The sequence below is a fragment of the Eleginops maclovinus genome, chromosome 23 (genome assembly GCF_036324505.1).
Source record: "Eleginops maclovinus isolate JMC-PN-2008 ecotype Puerto Natales chromosome 23, JC_Emac_rtc_rv5, whole genome shotgun sequence".
Taxonomy (NCBI): domain Eukaryota; kingdom Metazoa; phylum Chordata; class Actinopteri; order Perciformes; family Eleginopidae; genus Eleginops; species Eleginops maclovinus.
Genome location: NC_086371.1, coordinates 14,768,817 through 14,791,967, shown reverse-complemented (window position 1 = coordinate 14,791,967; position 23,151 = coordinate 14,768,817). Strand labels below are relative to the sequence as shown.

Below are 23,151 nucleotides of genomic sequence, written 5' to 3'. Positions count from 1 at the left end.
AATGCTCCCTCTCAAAGCACAAAGGTGTTTTCGATATTACACTTCATCATACTTGAATACATTTGACTCTCTCTGCCATGGCTGTTTAGGTCTGATCCTGCAGTAGCATGTGCAGGCATTCAGATCTGTCATCGAAACACAGTTGCTCATTCAAATTCATCCGCACAACTTCATTAAGCATGGTCATAACTTAGTTATTAAAAAAACAAATGCAAACACTAACAACAAAATGTGTTTCTAACACATAAATATTGCATGTCCTCTGCGGCCAGATGGATTTGAAGCAAAGAAATAAACTAAGACAAATGAATGTTCTCCCCGTTGAGACTGAAATGTGAGTGCAGCACTTTCTAAACATGTCCCAAAAGGCCCACACAGTGCTGACTTAACAACAGCCGCCAGCCATTCACAAGAGGCTTATTAATAAGGGATTGTGTTTTGTCAGTTCTGTTGCTGTAGTTAATATTTTTAAATTGGTAGCTTGTCAATCACAGCGTATTTGTGTGGAACCTGCATGAATCTTAATGAGTGTCAGGTAGAAAATGTCAGTTATTGTTTATTTAGTAAAAGTTTGTTCAGCATGCCATCTCTTTTGATTCTCTTGACTGGTGGTTTAGGCTGGGTGATTATTGTTCATCATTAGGTGCTATTGGGCATACAACAGCACGGCTATGTGTCATTGTAGCTCAAAGTAGCACAGTAACAACTTTGTTTTTTCAAATAAGAGAAACTCTCCACACACACAGAGTATGCTCAGTTTCAGGCTACAACATGTTACCATAGAACTCTTCTATTGTTTCAGCAGTAATGAGGGCTCTAGGTCATCATTTTGATTATTATGGCTTTCAGAAATATTCTGATAACATCTAACACAGCAAAAAATGGCTGTTGATAGATTAGGTCTGCATAAGCATTGGGCAGCGAAGCACAATGCTTTGGCAGCAAAATCTCATGAAATTAGGTATTGAACGATGAGGCGTGAGAGCAGCCTAATATGAAAACATGCTGTGAAAACAGCATTGTTTCTGAAGGGATTCGTTCAGTGAACTGTAAAAACATAAACAGATACACACTTAACTTCACCTGTAATGGAATGAGGTGTAAACGAGTGTGTGTGTGTGTGTGTGTGTGTGTGTGTGTGTGTGTGTGTGTGTGTGTGTGTGTGTGTGTGTGTGTGTGTGTGTGTGTGTGTGTGTGTGTGTGTGTGTGTGTGTGTTTGTGTATGTTTGTGTGTGTGATTTATCACTTCAGGACAAAATGGAAACAGACACAGACTAATCTTTGCGTATTGAAGATGAGGAAAGGTGGTCTTTTAGGAGCAAATATGAATCTGTGAAAAAAGAAATGCTGCTCTTTATCTGGAAAATTATTTATCTATAACGCCCCATCAGGACTGTGATTATGCTGGAATGCGACACCTATCCAAACTGCAGTTCCCTCTGCACAATCCCACATAATCAGAACTCAGATCAGCTCTCACTCAGAGGAGAGAGTGGTGCTGTATAACAAGTGTGTTTTTGTAAGTAGGTGCAGAAGTGAGTGTCATAGACTCTTCTTTTTTGCTCCCATTCCTTCTCAGACTACTTTCAAATGCCTTCAGAGTTCAGATTAGACTCAGGTGGATGATGAAACTTTCCAGACTGTCATTTAAAAACTTAAACTTTAAAGAGCATGGCAGGATCAGAGGGATGTGATGAGAGAAAGCTGCTTTTGTTGAAAACACTGTGTCTGAAACAATTGTTAGAAATTAGCCTGTTCATTAAATAGGTAAAAGAAAAAGGAGACATGTTCCTACTTAAGTTCTTTCAAGTCAGACAACACAATGAATGAAGTCTCTCTGAATCCCAAGCTGCAATTTTACACACAGACAGAGCAGTTATTTATTTGATGTACTTTCGTCATGCTTGTGAAGCACTCTTCAAAGTCTGTCACCTTAAAAGAGTCAGACTTTGTTCTCAGATGAAATCATCAGACTTCAAGGAGTCAACGTTTCAAAAGCATGATACATTGTTACAGTGCAGCAGAGTAAACAGCACATATTCACACATTCAACAACACCTTCTGAGTGTGCATTTTCTCCCACTTACACACGCATACGCACCAAACACTACACTTCTCTAACACTCTCTCACACACACACACACACACACACACACACACACACACACACACACACACACACACTTGAAGACAATGTCCAGGTGCTAACATGATGATTATTAATTTGTGTCTGTGTGTATTATGTTGCCCACCTACACTTATATAAGAAGAGACATGGCATTTTAACATAACAAGCACACATTTGTCCACTCTGTAATAGGATTGTTTTATGGCCTAACAACAGTTCCAGTGTACTTATCTCTCCGTGTCGATATGTCGTTAATACAAAGAGATCACCAGGAATGGATGAAAATGACACCTGCTCTGCACATGATGAGGAAAGTTTAACAGTTAATGATGATTAGGTTTATACTAACTTTGACGTGCATTGTAGTCATGACTGGACACTCACTAAGAATGGTCAGTGACCACATGGAAATGTGGTCTGAACTGTTGGTTTGTTACAGCTGCCCTTTGGATCCTTATCCTTAATTCGGTGTTACTCATAGACTGTATGGTATTAATAACAATTCTGTGCAATTGCCATTTTTTTTAAGGATGTTCATCTTTTTCTCCCCTTCATTTGTTGATTCATTGCTTCTTGCGATTTAAAAAAAAATAAAGCACTTTATAGAGTTAGCTTAGGCCTTGTAACAAATTCACGACTATTTACAATGGTGTACTTGCTTGAAGTGAATATATCTGCACTTTCCTTGTTGTTTGGAGTTTGATTCTCTATGTTTTTTGCACTTATTGGAAGTCGCTTTGGATAAAAGCATCAGCGGCAAATGAAATGTAATGTAATTCCTCATATTTTGGCAATATGCATCTGCACAACAAATAGGGACCTACTCCTAAAAAGCAATGTCCATAGCACCACTAGTGATCAAAGACTATATTACAGAATCACACTACATCGTATGCTCTGTTAGGGTAGTTCATCCTTAATTAAGCTTCAAAGTTCATTTTAGATGGTGCTCAATCAGCTGGAAGAAAATCAAACATAGAAGAACATCTCACACTACTAGCTCATGAAATTTAACCTGGCTATTGTAATGATAGATTCATTATTAACAATACCTGGATTTTATTCCGAGGCATTATAAAACATGTTTCCTCAATCCAACTCATCTGTCAAAATACAGAAACAAAGAAAATAGTGTTGGTTTGACTACAGTGGAGTGCTATTACAACGCTCCAACCCTTTTAGTTTGAACACCTTTACACCTGGTCTGCTCTCATCCAGGTAGTCCAAGACCGGATTGTCATAAGCCTCTTCTGCCTTCCTCTGGGCAGACTCTTTCTGTATGTTGACAGAGGTCTTCAGTGTTGATGTGTGCTCCTCTTCTTCTTCTCCCTGTCCCTCCTCGCAGGCAGAGCCGTGGCAGGCAGTTGCCTTGGCGATGAGGCGATCAAGCGGTTTGAGAGAGCGCATCCACTGGGGCAGGAAGTCCCAGCTCTGCAACTTGGTGGGCAGGTGACGAGGACTACCGGCCTGCATCACATTTACCATGGTGATGAAGATGGTCAAACACAGGAACGGAGCCCCAACGCCGGCCATCACCCGCCATCCTGCCAGCGAGAGGCCCAGCACCAGCGAGGGCAGGAGCACGAAGCACAGGAGGAGGTACAGGACTGCAAACCAGCGGTACTTGGCAGTGCGCTCCCCCAGGACACGCGCCATCCTTATGGGCAGGCGAGTGAAGGGAAGAGGATACCACAGCAGTATGCCAAAGATGTTAAAGAAGAGGTGACACAGAGCGATCTACATACAAAGACAAGGCAAACAGATGCAGTATGTGAGTGCTGAAGATAGTCATGCCAACATTCATTCCAAAAACATAATCCAATGATACCAGATGGTTTTAGTTTTGGCAGTTTAGTGCCGAGGGGAGGATTAACAATGGTTTTCCCTGCAGCATATTTAGTTGCCTTCAGCTTATTTGTGCAGAAATCATGTTCATAAATATAGAGACGACTAATATTATACCATCTGTAGATGATTATCTGTAAAACCATTGTTTTTGTCCGTATAGGGGAAAATGTATTCTCACCGTGTGTCTGTCCTCTTCTCTGTGACGCCTATCAGTATTCATGAAACGTTTTTCTTCAAAGTGGAAGGTTGTTGGTAATGGTACCTTAACATTATTGTTTTCATTTCCCAGCAGTCTTCAAAATACCCGTTTTATTCAATGACTGTAAAAATATTGACACAATCTTTGATGTGCCCCAACAGGTTTATGAAAAGCTGTTGTGAAGCTCAGAGTGAAAGGGCTGACTTCACCTAAGTCAAATAAAAAATGGGGTGGATAGTCTTTAGAGATTTGTCGACTCACAACCTGTGACAGCAGCAATCTGTGAAAGCTCTGATGCCCTTAACTATAAATAACTGCAAGCTTTGATATGATTTACAAAAATGAGTTATAGCCCTCGGACAGTTGTCTTGACATTGGGAAATTAGCAGTAGAGAGCTAAACCATTTTTGTACTACACTTTAAAATTGTTCTTTTTGGATGTTGGGCATCTCATCATGGGAGCCAATGGAGATGGACTCAATTTTCAACCCGGCATCAGGAGGACCTTTTAGGATATTCATTTTGGGCACTTCTGCTATGTTTTTCAGCACTAGAGGTTCCTGCTAGTCTGTACACTGGTTCACCTGTATGGCAGCTGCTAGCTTGTTCCCAGGACTGGCCAGAGCTGCCAGCAGAGCTGTGGCAGTGGTACCGATGTTGGACCCGAGGGTGAGAGGATAGGCCCGCTCCAGGCTGATCACACCAATACCTGAGGGAGACAACAGGAGCACGCTGTGTCAGAGGAAAAAGGGATTGTAAATAAAGATGATTAGTTCAGCTTCTAAATATTCAAGAAATAAATAAACTTTACAGTCTATCACTTGTTGTTATAACTATGGCTTAGGTTAGGGTCTTACAAAACAACATGAAAACATACAACCTTGAAGGTCTCCGTTACAAATAGGCCTACATTTGAACACAAACAACTCCATAAATAAATACCAGCAGGTGTGCAAAGCTGCGATAAAGTGTCTATTTGGCCTTGTTGAAAATGGGTATTGCAGTGGGAATGAAAGTTTAGGTGATATTTTATTTGAGCCTAGATGCTCTGAAGCATTTTCGAGTTTGCTTTCCATGCATGATACTAGGGGATGGTAAGACCGAGAGTTGGAGTGGAGGGAAAGCTAAATTTACAAATAAAATAAACAGAATTACTTAATTAAATATATCTGAGGGTTGGAAGACATCCATGCATATAGTCTCTTGCCTTTTAGTTTTTTCTTTCAAGCTGCTCAATTATTCCTGTTTAAAATGAAACATGATGCCCATCTTACATTTATCACTGAGAAGCAGGCTGATGACTCAGACATCACTGATTTTCCATGCTTCATTTAGCCAGTGGCATACACTGCCAGTTATGCAATATGTTCTTTCAAACTTCACAGGACTCAATCAGTGGAAATAAGAAGGTTTATGTCCTTATTTGGCTTCATCTAGCTGACAAATGAGCTAAACGTAAGATATTGTCTTGACCGTATGAGTTCACACTCATTTTGATTATCAAATAAGTACAACAACAATCAGGTAAATCCTCACTCAATGTACAGTTAACAATTTATTACTGACGCAGTAAATGTCTGTTCAGAGGTTGTGGTGTTTGAATTTATAACGTGATGCAAAAAGCAGTGGCCTTGCAAACAACAGCCCATTTTACGAGCTGCCAGATTACAGTGGGGTTTGATTGACAGTAAAGGTACGTGCTGTTATGGCCAGTCGTTATCTGTCTGCCACAACAACCTCAAAACAAAGAAATCACATTAACTGATATTTTGGTTAAATATGAAGTGATTTAACCTCAATCCCTCAAACTTAACAACCATCAACTAATACTAGAAGCAGAGTCCAGTCCAGTCCAGTATCGTCATCGTCTTTTCAGCACAGTGCTGACCTATTGGAGAATAAGATCTGAAACTCGGACAGTAGAATCCATTTTGATAAGATGATTAAAGACACTCTCTGTAACAAATGAGGTATAACTTTAAGAAGAAACTCAACCGCAGTTTATCCAAACCTACATGAAAAGTACTTTGTATGGATGATATATGAAATGTGTTTTGTAATCCAATTGTCTACGGAGCCATATCCTTTAATCCTACACACAGGATGCACATATGCATAATGTGTCCTGCTGGCATTAGTCACATTATCATTCTTTAACTATATACTACTCACAAAGAAGCATGGCAATGAAAGACTAAAATGTATAAAGAATGAGTCAAAACGTCAATGAGAATTTTAAAGTTACTAATTTAGGCTTTGCATATGCTGATGTAGAACCAACATAAGTATCACAAATTACCCGTCAGGATGCTACAATTAAATTGATTATAATTCATATTACTAATTGCCTCTATTTATTCATTTGCCTTCAAAGCAACAACTGTCAGTATGCTTGACACAGTTAAAGCATTTTATAAGTTGATTTATGTCATCATAAGGTCGATATGTTTAATACAGAAAATGCTGGAAAATTCTGAAATGGTGGTTATGTCTCAGACCTCATGGTGTTTTTTATTAAACATATTTCTGATATATGTTTTATATGTATCTCTTCTTTGGGAACATATACTGTATATTGATGGTTGAACTCATTTGATCCATTTCAAATGGACTGCTTATGATTGTTCTAGAAAACACACGCATCATTTTATCTATGCTCTACTTATCTCCATATTTCTCAAAAACATTATGTTGTTTAATGATATTCTTACATAATATAGTACAAACAACTCTGAGGATTTCATTGGTGGTTCAAAAGCATATTAAACGCACCTATCAGAGGAGTCATGGCTGAAGTAAAGACAGAGCTACTCTGGACCACAAACGTAACCCCTGCGCCCACAAACATGGCCATGTATCCGGACAGCCACCCAAATGGATATGGCAGGTCTGTTTAGATAAGGAAAGGAGGGATGGCAGTTACCCACAATACACATTAATAGGAGTCTTCTCCACAATCTATTTCATGTCAAAAGCATGTCCACCTGTGTTGATGAGTTTATGGATGACCTTTGCGACCTGGCCTTTAAGAAGAGAGTTGAGAAGTTTGACCAGGAGCAGCAGACAGGTACAGAGGACGGCCAGAGAGCCTGCCAGGAGGATCAGACCCACTGTGAGGTCTGACAGCCCTGTGGACACGAACAGATGTCTACCTGCAGGATGAAAAGTCCAACAAACATCAATAGATTACACACACAGATTAATTCTCAATTTAACAGGGATATACTGAATGCTTACTAGGAAAAAAAGTACAATAAATGAGAGAACTCACATTTCAGTGTTGATTGGGATAAGTCATGTCTGAAGCCACAGTTTGCAGTGCTCACATTACCAGTGGTCTGCAAACAAAAAGAAAGAAAGAAAGAAAGAAAGAAAGAAAGAAAGAAAGAAAGAAAGAAAGAAAGAAAGAAAGAAAGAAAGAAAGAAAGAAAGAAAGAAAGAAAGAAAGAAAGAAAGAAAGAAAGAAAGAAAGAAAGAAAGAGCATCTGTGATGAAAAACACAAATTAGCAACGCAGTTTTCACTGGCAGCAGTGACAGGCTGTATATGGCGCCAGTGTGTGACACATTGTGTCTGCATGTGCAGGGGACAGCGGTGGAGACGGGGCCATTACCATAACAAGGTCAGTCTGGCACCATTCTTTCACCAGGCTCCTGTTCTTCATGTCTTCATTTCCCAAGGCAATCTCCATGATCACACACTTGTCTAGCTGAGGGTGAAAGGAGGAATATTTTGTATTTTTTAAAGGTGCCATTGAATGCATCTATCTGATATCTTAAATTGTTCTCTGATGTCTACAAAGAAGGTATATAACTTTGGTTGATCCAAAAAGTGTCCAGATGCGGTTTTACAGGCCCATTTACAATCCTATGTTTTGGTCCTAGAATGAAACAACCTGAATGTCCTTCTTTGGGGGCTCAGTTAAATAATTATGACGAGCTCTGCTCTGATTGGCTGGTTTACAAGGAGCAATCCATGGCTGCCTCAGAGCCCACAGAAGTAAGTGAAGTTGGCGAAACTGTGAGAGATGAACCATCGAGGCTATTGGCATCCAACCTTACATGTTTGAGCCTTTATCGGAGGAGGACACCGATGAATTTAAAGAACAGCCAGTTGGTCGGAGATTGGAGAGCAACGTTACGGAGTGGTAAGTGTTAGTGTTAGTGTTTCCAGCAGCTGGTGTATGCAAATGTTGGGGCTGGACTACCATGTGTGACGTAACACACAGGGATTGTTGTAATTCTCCCGCTTTACGGCTGTGATATCCATATTCATGATTTGCACGTGAAGGAGGAAACAATGGTGTTTGAGGTTCACGGTGTATCAGTTCAATGTTCCGAACTCTCCTTATTCAACTATGCCAAGGTAAATACAGTTTTCCATTCTATGGCACCTTTGAGTTCAGTGAGTCAAAGGAAAGCAACACTTATTATTAATCCACCAATCTTTCTGGCATTCAACGAGACGCCTTCCGTCTAGTTCCCATCACAGCCGTCTAAGGCAATGGGGACATATCACTGTTTATTAAACTTTGCGGGTTATATTTACTTCTGATATGTCCATTAAACTTTCCAGCATTGCACCGAACATAATAACAACAGAGTCAGATTCACTGTTCTGAATTCTTAGACATTTTGAAAGAATGGTTACTTGATGTTAGACAAAGGAGGCCTCTCATTTCTGGATGGCAAATGAAAAATAAGTGTTTTCAACAGGCTCCCTCCAGCTGGCTTTTTTATTTTTCCTGCACACCTGTTTTAAAATGATAATTTTGTGAAAGAAAGCTTAAATACAAACTTGATGCATGTACCTGTAAAAGACTATCCTGATCCGTGCAGTCGACATATAGAAACAAAATTGTTCTTGTATTGCAGTTTTAGGCACTATTTCTGCAGAGTGTCAAAATAGACGTTTTAACTTTTAATATTACTACTGAATAGACCTTTAGGAACATTTGAACAAAAACGCAACATTGCGGGGGTTGATTCTATACGTCCCCAAGTTCCCTAAAGAGCAGCATCCATGATCGGCTCAGGGGAATATTACACAGTGGATGTGCTGTCCTGTAACCCACATACTAATGTGACGATGTGCTCATTGACTTGATAAGCCCCTCCAATAGGCCTACTACTTTAGGCATTAAGCTAGCCAGCTAGACCTGTTAATGATTGCACCAGGCATCAGAGTATAGAAAGGGTTTAGTCAATTTCTTACACTTATGCATTGTGTCTTTGGTGTTGAAAAATACTCTATTATCCAAAGTCTTTAAAATCGCTCTCACTGCAGAAATCCAAAGGCTGAACACCTGCCATGACCAAGCTAAGATTTGCTGTTTTAGGGGAGGGGTTTGCCAAATGGTTAATCAAAAAAAAGCTGACTGGCTGATTGTGTTACCTGTATGATGAGCTTGGTGACTGGCTCAGTGATAACCTTGAGCAGCTCAGGTGCTTCCTCTCCAGGATGAAGCTTGAAGCTGGAGACCAGCAGGAGTGACAGACGGGTGATGACGCCGCTGGCCACCTCCAGCGGCAGCAGAACCAGCACCGACAGCCAGTTGAAGCAGTCGTGGATTGTTGCCCCAGCAAAGGCACTGCAGCGGGTCACAATCATTTTCTGTGTTAACTAAGGTCAGCCATTAACATGATCAACCACTCAAAATGATTGCTTGTTAATCTGCTTTTCATGGGGCAAGTTTTTTATTTGTGCATGATGTAATGAGCATTTTAGTTTTGACTCAGTGAGTGAGTAAATAATGAATGTTTAATAAATTATATTTATTTTACCAGACACAGATTAAAACACATGCCATCTGTGCTGTGCCTTGTATTTTCATGCCAAAGAGACACTGGTGAGTCGGTGTGTATTCGTGCCATTATTGTAACAATATTGTACTTAAACGGAGGTTGAAGCACAGAGGCAGCAGGCAGCTGCTAATGCTTTCTCTTAACCTTCCTCTGCTTTCTCCTTTGCACTTTCAACACGTTTATCAATCTTCCTCCATCTCCCTACTTATCCTCTTCACTGTTCCATTTCAATTTCTTCTTCCCTGCTCTTCTGCTTCACCTACACTCATGCTCTGCCTTGCCACCTTTCTCCACTCACCGTTTAAATTCATTCCTCTCTGCTGCTTGCATCATGGCAACTAGGGTGTTCGTGACTGAGGTCCCAATGTTGGACCCCATGATGATTGGAACAGCAGACCTCACCTCAAGCACTGTGGGGTGAAACGACAAAGAACGTCACATTTCACTCGAACAATACAGCATTGATATTGGATAAATATATGGCCTCATTATGAATGATAATGGGCCACATAATTATAAATAACAACTTCCCGTCATTCACATTGGTACATGAGGTGAAAGTGATTTGAGGGGGAGTGGAGGCAGCTTAACCCTCACACTCTGCAGGGGGCTTTATTGTTGAGAATACCTTTAATGATGATCACCTACATCAACACACACACACACACACACACACACACACACACACACACACACACACACACACACACACACACACACACACACACACACACACACACACACACAATTCCATGCCTTTGCATCTCTTTGATAATTACCTATATTATTTATCCTAGTTCTCTCACAGAAAGGATTTGAATGGCAGCGGCAGCTCATGCATACTGATATCATTCACTGTTAACAAAAACAAGACCTCAGAGACTGCACTCATTAGATAAAGACAGGCTGTATCCTCACCATGTCACTCTTTTCTGACACAAGATAAACTACACGTAATGAGAAGGTCAGGGATTAAAGGGTGTGAAATGTGTTGATTTCATTATCCCTTTGGTCACCTTCCAATCTACTAGATTACATTAATTCACAGATGTTTTTTGCAAATGGTCCCTACAATCTAAAATGTCTGACTAGTCCATTTGTCTTAATAGTCCAACACAAAAAATTTTTTTTAGCAGAGTGAAAATCTTTGTTTTAGTCTTTTGTAAGATTAACGATGAGGACTTTTCTTTTAAATACCATGGAAATATAAATCAATTAGGAAATGTAGTCACCAACAAGTATTTTCTTTGTGTATATTTGTGATTTGGAATGGTCTTTGTGAGACCATTCCAAATTGTTCTTAAATCTTTTTTCTCTACACGTATGGCAGCCATTCCAGTGTCTGTTGAATTCCATCACAGAGAACATTTGTCAGTAGTTTATAGAATACAAAAAATATATATTAATAATAATTTAACTCAAAGACATACCTATAAATAATAAAACACGAGAAACTGATAATGCTGAAGTGGTCTCTTAATTTTTTCCGGGGCTTTATATACAGTGGGGCAAAAAAGTATTTAGTCAGCCATCAATTGTGCAAGTTCTCCCATTTAAAAAGATGAGAGAGGCCTGTAATTTTTATCATAGGTATACCTCAACTATGAGAGACAGAATGAGAAAAGAAATCCAGGAAATCACATTGTAGGATTTTTAAAGAATTTATTTCAAATTATTGTGGAAAATAAGTATTTGGTCAATAACAAAAGTTCATCTCAATACTTTGTTATATACCCTTTGTTGGCAATGACAGAGGTCAAACGTTTTCTGTAAGTCTTCACAAGGTTTCCACACACTGTTGCTGGTATTTTGGCCCATTCCTCCATGCAGATCTCCTCTAAAGCAGTGATGTTTTGGGGCTGTCGCTGGGCAACACGGACTTTCAACTCCCTCCAAAGATTTTCTATGGGGTTGAGATCTGGAGACTGGCTAGGCCACTCCAGGACCTTGAAATGCTTCTTACGAAGCCACTCCTTCATTGCCCTGGCGGTGTGTTTGGGATCATGGTCATGCTGAAAGACCCAGCCACGCTTCATCTTCAGTGCCCTTGCTGATGGAAGGAGGTTTTCACTCAAAATCTCACGATACATGGCCCCATTCATTCTTTCCTTTACACGGACCAGTCGTCCTGGTCCCTTTGCAGAAAAACAGCCCCAAAGCATGATGTTTCCACCCCCATGCTTCACAGTAGGTATGGTGTTCTTTGGATGCAACTCTGCATTCTTTCTCCTCCAAACACGACGAGTTGAGTTTTTACCAAAAAGTTCTATTTTGGTTTCATCTGACCATATGACATTCTCCCAATCATCTTCTAGATCATCCAAATGCCCTCTAGCAAACTTCAGACGGGCCTGGACATGTACTGGCTTAAGCAGGGGGACACGTCTGGAACTGCAGGATTTAAGTCCCTGGCGGCGTAGTGTGTTACTGATGGTAGCCTCTGTTACTTTGGTCCCAGCTCTCTGCAGGTCATTCACTAGGTCCCCCCGTGTGGTTCTGGGATTTTTGCTCACCGTTCTTGTGATCATTTTGACCCCACGGGGTGAGATCTTGCGTGGAGCCCCAGATCGAGGGAGATTAGCAGTGGTCTTGTATGTCTTCCATTTCCTAATAATTGCTCCCACAGTTGATTTCTTCACACCAAGCTGCTTACCTATTGCACATTCAGTTTTCCCAGCCTGGTGCAGGTCTACAATTTTGTCTCTGGTCTCCTTTGACAGCTCTTTGGTCTTGGCCATAGTGGAGTTTGGAGTATGACTGTTTGAGGTTGTGGACAGGTGTCTTTTATACTGATAACGAGTTCAAAAAGGTGCCATTAATACAGGTAACGAGTGGAGGACAGAGGAGCCTCTTAAAGAAGAAGTTACAGGTCTGTGAGAGCCAGAAATCTTGCTTGTTTGTAGGTGACCAAATACTTATTTTACCGAGGAATTTACCAATTAATTCATTAAAAATCCTACAATGTGATTTTCTGGATTTTTTTTTCTCATTCTGTCTCTCATAGTTGAGGTATACCTATGATAAAAATTACAGGCCTCTCTCATCTTTTTAAATGGGAGAACTTGCACAATTGGTGGCTGACTAAATACTTTTTTGCCCCACTGTATATTATTATTATTATATACTAATGAGGCACAATGTTGCCTTATCTGACATGTTCCCTTCATTAAGATGCCAAGGGCAACGCAGTTTACTTTAAGTAGTCCCACATACACAATCTTGCTGCCAGAAATACTCACAAAAACAGCAAACAAATAGTCCTCAACAAACGCTGTATTTACTTCTGTGTACTAAAAAGTAGAGAGTCCAGTGCATTCAGAAAATGATTTTCAAATTATATTTAACCTATATATTATATTTAAGTATTTTTGCTTTTTGAAACAAATCAAGAATGTACTGCATGAACACAGAATGTGAGAAAACTGAGAATAAAAACACAACTGTACATCAATTAGGTCTGTATTGTATTGCCACACACACACCATTGGAGTTTTTTGTCTTTTCTGTATTTCTTGCTCTGTACTAATTTATTTGTATTGTATTGCTGCATGCAAAAATATAGTGTTATTTTTTACACACACACACACACACACACACACACACACACACACACACACACACACACACACACACACACACACACACACACACACACACACACACACACACACACACACACACACACACACACACACACACACACAAACCACTTGGGTCTTTCTGTCACTTCCTGTCCGGAAAGGAAGTCTTGCCACAAAAGAGGAAGTATGGTCTTATAGGAATCCTTAAATACAATAATTGTGCTACATGTCGCCTGGGATCAGTGGGTACAGTTACTTGATTATTAAACAGAAGTACATTTTTGATGTACTTATATTTTATTTGAGCATTTTAATGAGATGCACCCTTTATATTTCCCCTACATCTCAGAGTGAATGTGTATTTTTGACTCCATTGCATTTGTCTGACATATTCGTGAGGCATTTACAGATTAAATGCTGGCCGAGGTCATGTAAAGTTCACTTTCAGTCATACCTGGTTATCACACTAGGACAGTGAGATATCGATTCATTTGTATAGAAAGAGGCAGTGATACAAATCAAAAAACTTAAAGAAAAAGTTATTTCAGTACATTCTACTGATAATGTGTTTAATCAAGTAAGGTTTTGAATGGAGGATTTTTCAGGAGACTATTTCCCCAGTGTTGCATTAGTACTTTCAGTACAATGTTATGTTCCTACTCACATCCGGAGGCCACCAGACTGACGACAATGGAGGTGGAGGTGGATGAACTCTGGACGAGCACGGTTACCAAGATCCCCACCACCAGCCCTGCCACAGGATTGGACAGCACCGCATTGTCCTGGAAAATGTCCCCTGCGACCTTTCCTGTTTAAATATGCGAACCACATAGAGATACAAAGATACAGAGAAAAGAACATAACATGTTTGCCAAGAGCAAAGTTAAATAGCATTCTAACTGTTTTTTCCACAAACCCTAAAAGGTCACCAGATGAAGCTCTGCAGTAAATTATACAGCAGGACCAACTGCTCTGCAGTGACTCACTTATTTGCAGACATCAGCCGGGGGAGTCACTGTAAACCCAATGAGAGGGTAGTGAGGGTTAAAATACTTACCCCCTGCTAACTGGAAGGCAGAACTCAGAGTGTCCAAGGAACAAACAAAGAGGAAGAAGAGGATGAGGAGGAGAGGGATCTTGGATAGATTGATGAGGAGCTGCTGGATGTTGTTGGAAGTCACTGCTGTGGTCTGTGAAGAGCGTTCTGTTTAAAACAACAACAATAAAAACAAGGAGATGGTTAAACCTGCATGTCTAACCAACAGAAAGATATCAGAATATATCACAGATATGTTTTCCGGTCATTTGACGCATTTTCATTTCTTTAATGTCTCTCCTTACTTTCCTACAGAGGTGATTTAGAAGCAGAGGCAGCTCCTGCATACTGACATTGTTCACTTAAAACACTTAACCGCAATAAGACCTCGGAGACCGCACTCATTAGAGACAGACAGGTCATGACCTCGCCGTGTAATGGTGTTATGAGGCAAGATAAACTAGACTGAGTGAAATGGTGGGAAGTTAAAAACACATTACAGAGGGAAAAGGTTGCAATGACGTGTCCCTTTTGTCTCCAGGAAGAACATGGACACTTAACTGTATTTTGAGTTAATCCCAGATACACCACCAGCTACCGAAAATACTCACAAAAGCATCACATGTAGCCCTTGCGACAGTGAATAGCCCTTTCAGAAATGCATTATTTACTCCTAATTATTCTGGTGTTGGTTTTGGTCTTTTGTAGGATTTGTTAACAGTAAGATCAATATAGAACGACTTTTGATTAAGTATAGCTTAATGTACCTGAGGACATTTTTCTGTAGAAGAGAGAACGCATTAGTAAGACCTTTCAAGTAGCTAGAGAGCGCTAAGCCATCTGAAGTACTACATTACCCAGCCAAATACATCAGGACTTTGCCTTTGTAGCCCAGACTACGTGATCCCACTGGCCCCGTGTGTTTCCTTCGAGCATGTCCTTATCTAACGAGCATGAGGTTTGGATTCTGCTGTTGTTATTTGCGTTTTCGAAGAGATCAGACCTGCTGCCGAGTCAGGAAATGATTCTTCTTTTCATGCTGCTCCTGTACCTTTCTCGTTATTGAGTGTATCTGCCTCCCTGAGTGAAAAACTGTTGGCTTGGTGTTTGGTATGTTGGTTGCAGATCTCAAATCTGCTGCTGATGTCAAGAGTGGACCCGATCCCGGACTCCCTGTCCTCCTCCTGAAGGAGTTTTGGCTGATTCCCTTGTATCCTCAACCCTGATAATGAATAACAAGAGGATACACACAGGAGGGGAAGATCAGCTTTGCATTTCAAAGCCATAGAGAAAACTGAATGCTGGGAATTAAAACTACTAAGTTACCATGGCAGTTGATCCCTTGTGTCCGACCAGAGGACAATATTGTTATAGATCGAGATGACATGGTGCATTGAATGCTGTGTAGAAATATGGAAGCAATTAAAAACACAGGATGAAATGGTTGTTAAGGGAACACATATGAGAGTCTATGTGTTTAACAGCCAAAGGAGACCAACATGTCTCAAGCATAGGAGTCTCTCACCACACTGCTGTAGTCCACAAACAAGCAATTAAAACAAAGGCGGCCCCCAGTGTGTGTAATTGGCTTTGAGATCAAATCACACTTACACTTCACACAACGAGAGGCACCATCTATCTGAACAAATAAACACCTAGTCAGAATCAATCAGGTCACATCTGTATCCATGTTGCTCATCTTCCCTTCGTTTTCTGCAGCTGCAAGTCAGCTCTAAAGAGACTCTCCACTGTCTATAGAGCAGCAGCTCAAAGATAACCAGGCTCTTGGTTTACAGAGAACTTCTTTCCCCTTTCATGTCAGCCACTTTGCCATATTTTGGGGACTCCGGCGGAGGAGGGAGTACTAAAGTTGTCTGAATATGTTGTATGAATCTAATGTGTCTCTGTAAAGCAAAGAGGATGGAAGTGAGATGAGTAATTACAGCAGTGGAAATTACAGTAATTACCGTCGCTACATCTTTTTTTGTCCTGTGTGGCATCCTCCTGCTGATTCTGACGTGAACAAGTACCACATCTATCTGTACGTGGGAGTACGTGAGACAAGTTCCATAGATTGCAGCTCAATCCTTCCTGAATGTACTTTAGTAATGTTGTGAAGTGAAGGCCTTGATCTACTCTACTCCGTCTACTCTCTCAGGTTCTGACTTACATTTATATTTTTATGTTTTTCACATTTTGCCAAAATGTTTCTTCTTTAGTTTTACATGAAGCGGGATATAAAAGGATTAATCAAACACTTAGTAACAGTTGTCATTGGGTAATGGCTGCCTACAGGAGGTTGAGCTCTTGATGCCCCAGCCGTTGGTGCACTATTGATTAAAAAACGTTGCCTATCAAAAGATGATTTTGACATATTAAGTTGGTCCCTTACCTTGTCTGAAACTGTCCTAGATGTTGTGTTTGACCCCCTGAGAAGGAAAGTATCAGCCTGAAGACTAAAACATCCTTAAATAAGCCGCCAGTTAACACCTCATCCCTTAACTTGCTCCATCATCAGAGAGCTCATTGTTAATCAGTAACACAAAGCCCTAAACTAATGACGCATGCGTTGGGAAAACACATTGTGTATTAGGTGATGAATGATGTGTGTTCAACCATCTATTTTTCACCTGATTGGGGGCTGGATAAAGTATCCAAGATAAAGAGGACTGTTTTGTAGGATTAATGATGCCTGTCCTTTGAGGTTCTTCTAGATTCATGTGTAAAAGTAGGAGAAATCTGACACCTAGTGGTAAATGTTGGAAGAAAAAGTTCTGCACTGGCTCTGTAGTCCTCTCAAATGCAACTGTTTTCACCTCACACTGTGGTTTTTGCCAAGGTTAAAGCCATCATATTAAATGGCCATTATGCCAGTGGAAGTATTTCAAACATGTGCAGTGCATGACTTGTGCAGGATGCTCAGAGGCTTAGGCACCATGTTGTGATTGAAAATGAACGATGGGGGGAATTTCTGAGATCCTATTAATACACACGTACACATATTTACTTACACACCCCACTAGCCAGAGACGGTCCTCCTTACCATGGGAGAAGGCCGTGATGCCCTGAATAACAGGGTAATTGTTAACAATTAGTCGATTCTGTCACATCAGCAGTGCTCTCACCCGAATCTGCTGACCTCAGACATGCATCATGAACTCAGGGGAGCAGAAATGAATAATCCACTAGACTAAAGTTGTTACTTTGTAAACTGCTTGGAGCCAGAGAGAGAGATAACAGCTCTGTTGTGTTGAAGGCAGCTGGACTCGAGCCGAGGCTGCTGTCAGTGTGCGAAGGGATAAATCCTTCAGATGTGGTGCCGAATTGAGCAGGGAAAAGAGACACAGAGAACTTGTTCACATATGGAACATGTTATCACTCATACACCCCCCCCCCCCCCGTTCCCAGTTTGAGGTTGCTGCTCACCCTGCAGATAAAGAGGCCACCAGGTCATCGTACAACAGCCTGCCACTCGAAACACCTCTATCAATGAGCTGGAACCAACAGGTGCACACCGTGGGTCCTCTCCCCTCAGTGTATGCGCTTTGGTTATATTACATTAACGTAATACTGAGGAATACTTGTGATGCTTTAAGTTAGATTGCAATCTTTTTTTGAAGTGAAGGTTAACATGCCAACTAATTATCTATGGACATTGCATGTGGACATCCACATGCTGTACATGTTTTCTTTGACCACTGTTAATATTAGTAGGGCCTAATGTATTGGCTTTGTAACATAATGTAACTGTAGCAATAATTCATGTCCTTCATTATAAAAATTCAAATGTATTTACATCTTTGTCAATGGCATACCGTTATCACCTTGACAAAAAGGTATATTGATGTTGTGACCTCAACAAGGAACATTATTGTTCCTACAGAAGTTTTACAACACGGACAAACAGACTGAGTTTTTACTGTTAAACCAACAGTCTTTATTGCAATATTTTTTAATTACCAAATCAATATGCACTTTTAAAAAAAACATGATAAATGCACTTTCTATAGCTTCTTGCTTTTGATTATGTATTACCCCTCGTACGATTGTGTATGTGTTTTTATTGTTTGTCTGTTTTTGTTTGTGCACTGTAACAGGGTTGCATCACAAAATCTCATTGTATATTTTTGCATAATGACAATAAAGGCTTTCTATTCTAAATGTTGGCTCAACCCTTAACTGACGCAACACATTTCATCCAAACGTTAGTTTTCCAGGCTTAATGCAAAAGTAGAAGTTTGGAGTACAACTGAAAAATTTAACCAACTCAATCGACAGAGAGTATTGGCAAATGTTGTGCTATTTTAATGGAGAAATACGGATAATGTTCCTATCCCCTTCTCATGCAATGAACTCACTCCCCTCACCTGGTTTGCCCCACCCATCTACTCACCTGCAGCTCGTTCCATCATTAGTCCCTCAGTGAAGTTACTCCCCGTAACTAAGGAGAGATGGTATCACATTAATCTGTACGATTCTGCTTGAACACTTTGAAGTCAAACCATTTCTAACACGTGTTTTTAATAGTTAACCTTCACTTGGTCCCTACCAAATTGCCTTTCAATCTCTGCAGCATTTCCAGTTCCATTTTGATCTGAATCTGAAACCCTCTTGACTGTGTTTGGATATTATTCTCAATTGTGGATGACCCTCGTTTTGATCATGCCTAAAAACTGTAAGCCAAAGTAAACTGAACTTTCCCTGCAACATGACCATGATCAAAGAGGAATATCCTCCAAATTACTGTTATAGTTTTTCATAGTCTAAGCTTAAATTAAAGAATCTGAATTTGCACTGTTTGTGATTTAGATACTAACTCATGCTTACACACCATCAATAAAGCAGACGTGCAAGAGCAGTTTAACAAAAGATGTTTGAACCCCTCTCAGCTTTCACTCCAATTTGTCATTACATTAGGATATGAAATAGTCAAAGATGTTTTGAACCTGTAGTCATCAGTACGGCATCAATGTTTAATGATGTTTGATGTGAATAAGTGCAGAGTAATGACAGCTTCACTGAACAGCATACATTTATTGTCAATACACTTTCAGTTGGTATGTATACGACACTCAAAGTACAATGAAACAGCATTATCACAGGTTTTACAAGCAAGTGTTTCAGTGTGCATGAGTTTGTGTGTGAGTTCAATTGACAAATTTCTTAGTTTTGTTTCCTTCAACCAATCGAATTCTTTGCTTGGGTTTTTTATAATATAGTTCACTGATATTTTCAGCATGTTGTACATTTGTCTGTGTACATTTTGATGTGTATTGTGTTCATGATTATCTTGTTACTTGATGGCTATGTCCTTCCATTTATCACTTAAGCTCTTCTGTGGAGGATGATGGCGTGTCAGAGCCATCAGGACACTCCTGAAAAAACATATGAAAAAAAATACAGCTTGCATTTTGAAGTAAGGATTCTTGGGTTTTTAAACAGTGAAATACAAAGAAATGCGTAACAGCATTTGATGTGCACAGCTCACCTTCACTTTCTCCAACTCTGGTCTGCCTGGGAGGGACTTTTGTGAGGAAAAGGCCTGTGAGGTGAGACAGGTTCACATTAGATCTGATGGGTATAAGTAATCTGAAAGTGTGCATGTATATAAAATGAGAATAAGGATTGAAAGATGTTTGAACGTAAGATTTCTCCTCACCTTCCTGGTCTGTTGCATCTCCTCTGTGGATTTTGATCTGTTTTTCATGTGCTTCTGAGGGGAGGTGGTGCTGGGACACTAGAAAAGAAAGAGTCATATTACACATGGCCCAGTGATCCAAAAAATGTGTCTATCAGGCTTTCACACACCTCATTTGACTTCTGTTCCATGGCTGGCTGAAGATTTCTTCAGGTAAAAATATGTGCTGATGTAGGTTTAGAATAAGACAATATCTTTTGAATACCAGGGTTGTGCAACTGTAAAGACAAAAGAAAGAAGAGGTACTCTACATGTGGTTATATGCAATAACAATGGTTAAATGCAGACCATTTACATTCATTCTTTAATCAATTTTTTTACAGAATCTGATCAAAAAGGCTTAATTGTTCCGTGATCTTGCTATCCTGAGGGGCCCTACTTGAAAGATCCAATTCAAACTGACAAATCAGCAGTTATGGCCTCTGTTCACTAGATGGCGACTCAGAAACATACTACTGCTCCCACTTCACTGATGTAAATATTTACCTAGCTCAAAGACTTTTCTCAGGGGCTTTACCAATTGTACACACACTCTGCTGCTTCATCCCTTCAAACACTTTTTTTTTCTGGATTAGATTTGAATTTAAATATTTATTTTCATACTACTTTCAAAAATTCACAGAAACAGACACAACTATTGACACGTTTTTGATTGGTGACAATTTTAACATTTATGTAACGAAAAGTTCTAAAATAAAGGAGAGTCATCTAACAGAAGACCTGCTCCATTGTCTATGTCTAACTAAGTTTAGATCCTTAAGAAATAGGAACATTTTAAAAACGAATACATTAAAGTAATTAACAGATACAATTATTTGAGATTCTTTAATATGAGAATCTGAGAATGACTTGGCTCCAATAAACAGTGATGCATAGTAAGAGCTTGTATGAAACGTGTCCCAATTGAAAAGGGCAAAGAGCCAAAAATATATCAGCACCCTCGCTCACAGTCGGAGTCATGCAGGACAAGAAACAGTGTCTGCACAATTGAAAGGCCACAATGATTAGCAGCCCACAGTCACAGTCAGATCCACAGCTGGTGTCAGGAGCCCTGGGGGCCTCAGACAAAACACCTCTGGCTATTGGTCCATTTGTATGAGACAGAGTTTTTTAGTCCAATAATTCCATTGCTGTCAACAGCCTGTCTGACATCTGACCAGTTAGATCAGATCAATCAAAATACTTTCTGGCATGTCTGAAATTGACTGATTTCTTATCCGGCCATAGCCTTGAGATTGTGGAGAAATGTGGTTCACTGATGTAGATTAGGATAAAACATGTATGCATGTACATGTATAGAAGTACAAAAAGTAGTACAAAAAATTAAGGGCTTGAAGATTCATTCTTTACATTGGAAAAACCAGTTGGGTTAAATTAAAATCCTAAAAGGTCAATTTACTCTCATTTCACAAAACTGTATCTCAGTGGTGGGCCGTCAGGGCCAGCAAGGCCTTCTCTGCTGGCCTAAACATCATCAGAATATAAATTAAATGTTGATATATTTTTTCCACAAATACGTATTGAATTATTCCCCATAGTCTATTCTCTTCATTTTATAGCGTTCGTCTTGGCTGCGCTGCTTCCAGCCTCAGAACGAGATTTGGAGGGCTGGCCTTTATGTTAGAGCTTTTATCCAATCATATTTCAGCCATAATGTGTTGCTAGGGTCAAAGAAATCTGCCCTTAGGCCTTCAGAATCAACAGTGCGGGCGGCTGTAGCTTAAAGTGAACGCAAACAGAACTGTGGCGTTAACCAATCAGATTTCGAGGTGGCGACAACGGGCCAGCTAGCAGGCGTACGCTAACGTTAGCACGTGCACATCTTCTGATTGGATACGCACTATTGAGAGGCAGAGCTAGGCAGTAGGCAGAGCCATACAGTCTATGGGCAAAGCTAGCAAACAGAACTAGAACTTGAGCGAGCTAATTTGTGTAGATTTCTACAAGCTATTTTTTTCAACCCACAATGGCTGAAGGAGGAGAAGAGATGAATTTGGTCGCAGATATAATTACAACGCCATTTTCAAAACGAACTTTTCAAGTAAAGCTACACATCTTGAGAAGGGAACGACCAACTCCAACGCTAGCGAGCCTAGCACAGCAGGGAAACTACGAGCGGTACCCCTGGCTCACAGCCTCCGAGAGGCACTGCAAATTGTACTGCCGGGAAGGCCTGGTATTTGCAACTGATCGATTTGGTGTTTGGAGCCACACTACATTTGCAAACTTGAGTTGTCTAACCAAGGCAGCAACGAGACACCAAAGCACAGCTGGGCACTTGGAAGCACTGGTGCTTTTGAAAACCTTTGGGGACACCCGAGTGGATCTACAGCTCAACGAACAAGTGCGCAGGGAAACGGAGCTCCACAACGAAAGGGTGAACAAAAATAGGGAAATATTGAAAGACTGATTGATTGTGTCCTGTTTTTGGGTAAACAGGAACTTTCATTTAGAGGACACGATGAAAGCGCCGAGTCCAGAAACAGAGGAAACTACGTGGAGCTTCTTTCCTTTCTTGCTGAGAACAACACAGATTTGCATTACCACCTGTACACAAACAACATGTTTACTGGGACGTCAGGCAAAATACAAAACGACCTGATTTATGCTATTGCTGAAGTGATGGGAGAAGAGATCAAAATGAAGATTAAAAAAGCACCCTTTGTCGCTGTTATGGTGGACGAGACGTCAGACGTGGGTAATGTAGCACAGCTGGCACTTGTCCTGCGTTATGTGACGGACACAGGTGTCAAGGAGCGGTTTGTCAGATAATCTGATTAATTGAGTTAACTGTAAATGCTGATGTATTGATTATAAATGCTTCGGAAATATTAATATAACTCTGTTGTACTTGACTA

At 40.3% G+C, this 23,151-nt stretch overlaps 1 protein-coding gene across 2 annotated transcripts; it reads right to left on the bottom strand.

Moving 5' to 3' along the window:
• Nucleotides 1-1,850: 1,850 nt before the first annotated feature.
• Nucleotides 1,851-17,038, bottom strand: LOC134859345 (sodium-dependent phosphate transport protein 2A-like). 2 transcript variants are annotated; one of them, XM_063875772.1, is made up of 13 exons: nt 16,988-17,038; nt 15,922-15,995; nt 15,647-15,817; nt 14,617-14,763; nt 14,224-14,367; nt 10,277-10,388; nt 9,569-9,764; nt 7,788-7,883; nt 7,447-7,513; nt 7,160-7,327; nt 6,948-7,064; nt 4,760-4,884; nt 1,851-3,865 (listed from the first exon to the last, which is right to left on the bottom strand). In XM_063875772.1, the coding sequence occupies exons 2-13, from the start codon at nt 15,980-15,982 to the stop codon at nt 3,272-3,274; spliced, it is 1,998 nt and encodes a 665-aa protein (XP_063731842.1). In that variant the 5' UTR covers nt 15,983-15,995; nt 16,988-17,038; the 3' UTR covers nt 1,851-3,271. The 2 variants fall into 2 exon arrangements, with proteins under 2 accessions (XP_063731842.1, XP_063731843.1); XM_063875773.1 differs by lacking the exon at nt 6,948-7,064.
• Between the last annotated feature and the right edge of the window lie 6,113 nt (nt 17,039-23,151).